The sequence below is a fragment of the Rhinoraja longicauda genome, chromosome 33 (assembly GCF_053455715.1).
Source record: "Rhinoraja longicauda isolate Sanriku21f chromosome 33, sRhiLon1.1, whole genome shotgun sequence".
NCBI lineage: Eukaryota > Metazoa > Chordata > Chondrichthyes > Rajiformes > Arhynchobatidae > Rhinoraja > Rhinoraja longicauda.
Window position 1 is genome coordinate 14,551,720 of NC_135985.1, and position 9,053 is coordinate 14,560,772.

The window sequence follows — 9,053 nt, forward strand, 5'->3', positions numbered from 1 at the left end:
ATTACATCTGGGTTGGGAGAGCGAGACCAGCAGAGACGTATCAGAGAGAGATAGAAGGGGCAAAGAGAGTGAGAGAGACAGAGACAGACAGAGGCAGAGATGGGCAGGGGGCAGAGAAGGGCAGGGGGCAGAGACGGGCAGGGGGCAGAGACGGGCAGGGGGCAGAGACGGGCAGGGGGCAGAGACGGGCAGGGGGCAGAGACAGGCAGGGAGAACACGTGGTTACTTGAAATTATGAAATTGAATATCGTCCTGAGAGCCGAAACAAACACAAAACACAAAGAGGAATCAAAGCTGCCACGGAAAGGTACTCTGGGAAGCTGAGGAGCAAGTTCTCAGCTAATGACGCTTCTTCAGTTTGGAAGGGCTTGCAGGTACAAGAGGAAAACCCCACGCTCCTTGGACAATCATCAGCTGACCAACGACCTGAACGAGTTTTATTGCAGGTTCGAGAAACAGAATCATAACCCTGGGACCCCCTCCCCCTATCCCCAATCACCACTTCACACGAACTCAAAGACTGACTCCAGTTTGCAAAGACTGGCACTTCCCCCCCCCCCCCCACCCCCATGCAATCACCAATTTGCACATCCTCACAGAATGACTCCAGTTTAACAATAGAAATTGCGGAGGTGGAGAGGCTATTCAGAAAATCTCCAGGACCGGACAATGTTTCCCCCTCTACCCTCAAGCTCTGTGCCGAACAACTGGCACCACGGTAACTACACAGACATTTTCAACCAGTCCCTGCAAACCTGCACTGTCCCTGCCTGCTTCAAGGTCTCCACTATTGTCCCTGTACCCGAAAAGACAAGGATCATTGGTCTTAATGACTACAGGCCTGTTGCACTGACCTCTGTAGTCATGAAGACCTTTGAAAGACTTGTGCTGGCCCAGCTGAAAAACATCACAAACCCCCTGCTGGACCCCCTGCAGTTTGCATATAGGGCCAATAGATCAGTGGACGACGCAGTCAATCTAGGCCTGCACTTCATCCTCCAGCACCTAGACCACAAGGGGACCTATGCCAGGATCCTATTTGTGGACTTTAGCTCTGCTTTTAACACCATTGTGCCAGAGCTACTACACTACAAACTCTCCCAGCTGACTGTGCCTGAACCCCTCTGTCAGTGGATCATCAACTTCCTGACGGACAGGAAGCAGCATGTGAGGCTAGGAAAGCACATCTCAGACACGCAGACCCTCAGCATAGGAGCACCGCAAGGCTGCGTACTCTCCCCTCTCCTTTACTCTCTCTACACCAACGACTGCACCTCCAGACTCCTCTGTCAAGCTCCTCAAGTTTGCAGATGACACTACCCTGATTGGGCTGATCCAGGATGGGGAGGAATCTGCCTACAGAGGGGAAGTGACACAGCTGGCGTCCTGGTGCCATCGCAACAACCTGGAGCTCAATGCTCTCAAGACAGTGGAACTAATTGTAGACTTTTGAAGAGATCCCCCTCCCCTCCCCCCACTCACCATCAACAACAACATAGTCACATCTGTGGAGTCATTTAAGTTCCTTGGATCCATCATCTCCAGGGACCTTAAATGGGGGGCCACCATCAACTCCACAGTCAAAAAGGCCCAACAGAGGATGTACTTCCTGCGGCAACTGAAAAAACACAATCTGCCTCAGGCAATGATCGTCCAATTCTATACTGCTATCATTGAGTCCGTCCTCACCTTCTCCATCATGGCCTGGTTTGGCTCAGCCACCAAGCACGACATCCGGAGGCTGCAACGGATCGTTCGCACAGCTGAGAAGGTTGTTGGCTGCAACCTTCCCCCCATTGACAAACTGTACACTGCAAGGGCCAGGAAACGAGCGGGCAAGATCATCTCTGACCCCTTTCACCCTGGCCACAAACTCTTTGAAGCACTTCCCTCTGGAAGGTGACTGTCAAAACAGCCACAGCCAGACATAAAAACAGCTTTTTTTTCCACGAGTGATAGTTCTACTCAATAACCAAAGTCTGTAGTCTCTTTTTTGCTCTGGTTTATTTTCACCCACATGTCACCCAAATGTTGTATCCTTATTGTTTTGATGTGGCTATGCTTTATTCTTAATTGTTAACTGTATGTTTGTGTTGTCATCTGTGAGCGGAGCACCAAGGCACATTCCTTGTATATGCATACTTGGCCAATAAATTTAAACTTAAAAAACTTAACTTAAACAAACAGAAGACGAGATCCCGTCATTAAAGTTTACGCTGAGCACCTTTGAAGCATCGACAGAGATCAGAGTGGGCTGGAGAATTAAAGTGACGGGAATGTGGACGCTTGGGTTTACAATATTTCTCAAGTTTACCAATCATGCTAATTGTTAGAGATTAAAGTTTGCTCGGGAAGTACTACTGTTGGTACTAAGAATATAAACAGTTAAACATTGTACTGTGCTGGTTTAATCAACAGCTCAAACAGTTCCAACAGGACAACGAGCACATTGGATTTGGTTCTGGAACTCGGGCGATTGAACAAGCCTTGGAGAAAACAATGGCCAATATCAAATGGGTGGCAGAAAACAAGGATTCTGTCAATAACTGGTTTATCAATGCCGTGCATTAAAGTCCTTAACTGAAAGGCAATTCGGAAATGTAAATATGAGCTGAGGGTGACAAGCACTGGAAGGATTACACGATCTGTTCTCCAGTAGAGAATGTTTTGTATATAAAATGACACGAAACTTTGGAGTTGGAGGCCAAGCCATATCTGAGTAATGATCTATGAAATAGTGAACTCAGTCTGTGACAACCACTGAAATGATGTGTACCCTGCCCTCCAGGTCACAAGACTACTATGCCAAGATATTGGTTTGATTCAACTTTATGGTACAGGTGCTAAGACCTGGTGAATCAATTATGCCTTAATTAATCCAAATAATTATTTTCATTCTGGGTTGAGTGTGATTACATTTGTCACTCTACCTTCAGGGAGTGCGAAAATATATTATTTCTATGTTGTTTCTGAATTTAAAAAAAATCTGTTTACTCAATTCAAAACGTGATTATTGAAAGAGGAAATACCTCTGGCAATTCTGTTATCAGGACGAATCTATAAGGAAAAGATGCATAACGTCTGTAGGAATTCAGTGGGTTAGGCAGCATTTGTGGAATTAGGATAGACACAAAATGCTGGAGTAACTCAGCGGGACAGGCAGCATCTCTGGAGAAAAGGAATGGGTGATGGTTCGGGTTGAGACTCTTCTTCAGCCTCAAATTCAGAATTAAATTGAACAACGGATGTTATGAGTCAGGTTCAACAGGTTCAACAGAGCTTTTTATTTGTCATTCGGTACCAAGGTACCGAACGAAACTACATAGCAGTCACACACAAAAAAGAACACAAGACACATGACCCCAACACAAACGTCCATCACAGTGACTCCAAACACCCCCTCACTGTGATGGAGGCAACAAAACTTCCACTCTCTTCCCCACGCCCACGGACAGACAGCTCGTCCGCGACCGACCCGCACAGTCCCCGCAAGGGGTTGGAAGTCCCCGCGGCCGAGTCGCACCGGGCGCTGAGACGTCTCGCGGCCGAACCGGGCGGTGGAAGGCCCCGTGACCGAGCCGTGCGCAGCTAAGTCCCGCGGAGTCTACTACAGAATGAAATCATAGTCTGGTCCAAATCCAAAATGTTGTCAGCCATTTCCTTCCACAGTTGCTGCCTGACCCACTGAGTTCCTCCAGAATTTTGTGTTTTGCTCAAGATTCCAGCATCTGTGGTCTCATGTGAAACGATCAAGTCTATGCACTGTCCACTGCAACAGCACGCAGTGTTAAAACCACAACTGCAAGTGAAAGCAACATCCCAAGTAACATTCATTCCTGAAAATCTGCCACACGTGTTTTAAAGATTTGCTTCATCCTGTGTGCCAATTGCATTACCTCTGTCCCGACTTGTTTACTATGCTACGCAGTGCGGAATTAAGGGAAGAAATAAAAGCCATTCTTTGTTTTTACTGCAACAGTCAGAGTACCTGTGGGGAAACTACAGCGAGAATAGAATCTGCATCCGCAGCAACGTCATCAATGTTCGTTGTGTTTTTTTTCTCAATAAAAGTTGACATTCAAAATTCCTCAAAAGCATTGATATCATGAAGTGCTATTTATTGCCGAGTCTGATTCAGATTAGTCAAATACACCAGGGTGAAATTAAATTTCTTGTTCACATGAAGCTCACAGTAAAAATATATTAAAAGCTATGACAATTGCAATTGTTACTGGATTGAAGTGCAATGCAATATACTGAAAAACAAATATTAAAGAACAATAATGGAATAACCAAATAAGTAGAGTTAAGAATATGTGAGTGGTTCAGGAGTCCGGGAAGAGGTGTTAAAGTTCTATCCGCGCTGTCAGACAACAAAACACACTAGTCACCTTAAATATGTAACAATACCTTTTTATTATGCTTATGGGAGTGGGAGAGCAACCCCGAGTATGGTTACATACTCGTTGTCCCTCGTAGTCCCACTCAAAGGTCCGATACAAAAGCCGTACCTATATACCCGTCTTCTTAGGCCCCCTTGGTCATGGCTGACCATGGGTCCTAGTTGGCTGCTTGCTCCACACCTCGGCTAGAGCAGCGTCGCTTGTGGCTGAAGAGACCAATGCAGGAGTGACAGTCTCTGTCGCAAAGGTCACATTTGTGTGTGGACTCTGGTCTGTTGAAGTTGCTGGCTCCTTTCTGCATGCCCGCTCATTGCCGCTGCGTTCATCAGTTTCCATGCCTATTTCATCATCAGCACATTTAAAGTAACGGGGTCTTCTCGTGCCTGGAACAGACTTGTTTTTCTCTGCAGTTTTACTTGGTAATTGGGCATCTTATCTTGTTTCCACATATTTCTTGCATGAGCTGCTCCCCTGCACGTACATCCTTAACCCTTTCAGTTCTAAAACTCTCAAGGGTGTGAAAGATGTGATTGGTTCAGGAGTCTGCTAGCAATGAGGAGGAAGCTGTTCTTAAGCCTGTACATCTGCGTTTTCATGGTCATACAGCATGGAAGAGGGAGTATGTATATGAATATATATATATATATGGTGTGGGTCTCTGATGATGCTGGCTGCCTTTTTGAGGCAGCGACTCCTGTAAATCCCTTCGATAGTGGGTAGGTCAGAACCCGTGATGGACTGGGCAGTGTTTACCACATTTTGCAGTCTTCTTCGCTCCTGGGTGAACCAGGCCATGATGCAACCAGCCAATATGTTCTCTACTTTACACCTGTAGAAGTTCAAGAGGGTCCTCTCTGACGTACCAAATTTCCACAATCTTCTCAGGAAGTAGAGGCGTTGATGGGCTTTCTTTATAATAAGCGAGTTCGGTATCTCGACTGAGCATGCGCAGGTCATAGGTCGGAAGGGCTAAACATTCTCGCCGGCTGATCTACTGCGTGTATACAGACCTCCGTTTCATACGTATTTTCCAGTTTTGGTTCGTAGAGGTAAGAAAATGCTGCTTTAAAAAATATTAATTATGTGTATTTATGGTTAATTTGTACTCCGGTAGACACAAAATGCTGGAGTAACTTACCGGGACAGGCAGCATCTCTGGAGAGAAGGAATGGCTGACGATTCAAGTTACACTCTAGGAGCTCGACCTGAAATGTCAGCCATTTCTTCTCTCCAGAGATGTTGCCTGCCCCGCTGAGTTACTCCAGAGTTTTGTGCCTATCTTCGGTGTAAACCAGTGTCCACAGCTCATTCTTACACGTTTAAAAATCCCCATGCTTGGTGCTTCATTGCGGGTTATAGAGCTCCCTCCCACCCCAGGCAATGTCATTTGTGCAGCCTCCCTCAGTAGACACAGGCGCTGCACAAACTCACCCTCATTCCACACAAACCTCGCTCCTCTTCAGCCCTACGCCGCTCCCGGGGATGGTGGTGCCAGCAGAGGCTGTGTTTACCAGCGCTGGCTCCCGGTAGCCGGTTGTCTGGGTCTTGCTCCCTCGATCACACCCCCGCTGCGCGTTTCCGATCGCAACACCTGTAACCTGACGGAGCGGCACCCGACAGGCTCAATCCTCACAGCCAGCGCTGGCGAACACGGCCTCTGCTGGCACCGCCATCGCCGGCAGCGGCATTGGGGTGACGAGGAGCGAGGTTTGTGTGGAATAGGGGGATTGCACGGCAGGCAACAACCCCTGACCCGTACTGTTGCCACATAACGCCTTCTGGGGGGCAAGCCGTGTACTGCAGGCAATCACTATGGCTTTGCTTAGTCTTTCTCTTCTATTTTATGTTTGGAATGACTTCTGTTGTGGAACAATTCGTCAGTCTTAATTTGAGAGGGTATTGCAGTTGAATTTTGCGGCTGCACTTTGCTGCAGCTCGGCTTCACCCATCGTCTCCCATCAATGCATCTCCGGCTCCCTCCCGGCGCTCCGGGTGTCCCGACACCTCTCCCCGTTCCTGCGCTCCACACTCCTCCAGGCTCGGCGCCTCGCTTCCTGTGGCTCTTCGGCCCCCCGGCCGCTCCTGCTGGCCCTCCAGCCCTTCTCCCCACTCACCATCTCCATCAGCCGGGCTGCCGGGCTCCGTTTCTATGTGGCTGATGCTCAACACCTCGAGGCTGGGGCCACCGAGCAGAGCCGTGGCCTGGTCCTCCTCGGCTCTCAGCGCCCAGCCCAGCTCTCGCTGCTGCTCTGCCTCCGCTGCCGATTGGCCTCCCCCCGGCTCCTCTTCGTCCTCCTCCTCTTCGGGCTCGACACTCCGCTCCTCCCTCTCTTCCACTGCCTCCTCCTCCAAGGCCGTCGAGCAAGGTCTGGGCCCTTCACCCTCAGATGGGTTGCCGACCTCCAGCACTCGCTGCTTCTGCCCCTGTAGACCCTCCAGGGCCTCGGCTCGGGTTCTTCCCGCTGCTCCTCTCCCAGCCCGCTCAACCCCGTCCTTTCCTCCTCCTCCTCCTCTTCTTCTCCCCCCGGTCGGCAGCCCTCTGCTTCTCGGCCTTGCTCTCCTGCCTCCCTTCCCGGTCGCGTTCCCCTTCTCCCGCCGGCTGGCCAGACGTCTTCCCAGCTGCTTCTTGCATCCGTGGGCTTGGCAGCCCTTCTCCCGGTTCCTCTTCCTCCACCGGATCCTCCAGCTTCTTCCCCATTTTTTCCAGCACAAAAATGGACCATTTTGGTGTTTTTTTCAAGGTAAGAACGTACCTGTTGCATGTCTTACAAGTGTATGCCGGAAGCTGCCATATCCTCCAGATGGCTTGAACGACTCTGTGCGTCAGGCCCTCTGACCGTACGACCTTATGTGCAATCCCCCTATGAGGGTGAGTTTGTGCAGCGCCCGTGTCTACTCAGGGCGGCGGCACAAATGACATTGCCTGGGGTGGGAGGGAGCTCTGTAACCCGCAATGAAGCACCAAGCGTGGGGACTTTTTAACGTGTAAGCAGGAGCTGTGGACGCTGGTTTACACTGAAGATAGACACAAAATACTGGAGTAACTCAGCGGGACTGACAGCATCTCTGGAGAGAAGGAATGGCTGATGTTTCATGTCGAGATCCTTCCTGTACAAATTAACCATAAATACACCTAATTGATATTTTTTAAAGCAGTATTTTCTTACCACTACGAAGCAAAACTGGAAAATACGGTTGAAACGCAGGTCTGTATACACGCAGCAGATCAGCCGACGAGAATGTTTAGCCCTTGCGACCTATGACCTGCGCATGCTCAGTCGTGATACCAAACTCGCTTATTGCATCAGTGTGCTGGGTCCAGGAAAGATCTTCAGAAATATGCACACCCAGGAATCTCCACCATCATCCCGTCGATACAGAGAGGTTTGTGGGTCCACATCCTTCCTCTTCCAAAGTCCACAATCAGTACCTTGGTCTTACTTACATTGAGATACAGGTTGTTGTGCTGGCACCATTTGGTCAGTCGATTGATCACACTTCTATACTCTGACTCATCACCATCTGTAATTCGTTCAACAATGATTGTGTCATCGGTGAACTTGAAGATGGAGTTCGCACTGTACCCAGCTACACAGTTGTATAGAGTGGGCTGAGCACACAGCCTTGAGGTGTTCCCGTACTGATGGTTATTGTGGAAGAAGCGTTACTGCCAACTCGAACAGACTGTGATCTGTTGATGAGGAAATCAAGGATCCAGTTGCAGAGGGATGCGCAGAGACCAAGATGTTGATAAGTAGCTTGGTGGGGACGATAGTATTGGACGCCGAGCTGTGGTTTATAAACATCAGCCTGACGTATGTGTTTCTATTGTCCAAGTGGTTCAGTGCAGAGTGGAGAGCCAGTGAGAACACATCCTCCGTTGACCTGTTGTGGTGGTAGGCAAATTGTAATCGGTCAAGGTTCTTGTTGAAGTAGTTAATATGCACCATGACCAACCTCTCAAAGCACTTCATCACCACAGATGATAGTCATTGAGGCATGTCACCCTGGTCTTCTTGGGCACCGGTATTATTGATGGCCTCTTAAAGCAGGTGGGAACCTAAGACCTTGGTAATGAGAGGTTGAAGATGTCTGCAAAAACTCCAGCATCTTGGTCTGCACAGGTTTTAAAAACACGATTTGGTATATCATCAGGTCCAGACGTATTCTGAGGCTTAACCCCCCCCCGAAGTATCCTCTGACGTTGGCCTCTGTAACTGTGACTGCAATACCATCACGGGGCTATGGGGCTTGGGAAGGCACAACAGTGTTCTCCCTATCAAAACATGCATAGAATGCATTGATCTCATCTGGGAGTGATGCTTCGCTGTCATTTGAGCTGCCCCTTTTTCGCCTTGAAGGAAGTGATGGCATTTGGAAAGTTAAAATCCCCCGCTATTACAACCCTATCATTCTTGCAGCTCCTTATTTGTGATTCTCCCCCAACATTTCCTCCTCTAGCCACCTTGATTATCAGAGGTGATCACACTCTTTTCATTTCTCAGTTTTCCCTCTTGCCTCACAGGAAGATCTACAAGGATGTATTTTCTCAGTACTGCAGTGATGTTTACCCCAATCAAAAAAGCAACAATTTTTTCTAATCCTCCTGTTGTACCAGCCTCCAACCATGACCAATCCCTGATTGCTGGA

At 48.7% G+C, this 9,053-nt stretch overlaps 1 protein-coding gene across 1 annotated transcript in view; it reads left to right on the forward strand.

Moving 5' to 3' along the window:
* The window catches only part of LOC144609118 (aminopeptidase Ey-like), a 48,263-nt gene extending 44,119 nt beyond the window's left edge, over window positions 1-4,144 (forward strand). Inside the window, exon 20 of the mRNA XM_078427500.1 lies at window positions 2,419-4,144. Coding sequence (XP_078283626.1) covers window positions 2,419-2,571 — 153 coding nt within the window. The 3' untranslated portion in view covers window positions 2,572-4,144. The remainder of the gene's footprint in view (window positions 1-2,418) is intronic.
* Window positions 4,145-9,053: the final 4,909 nt, after the last annotated feature.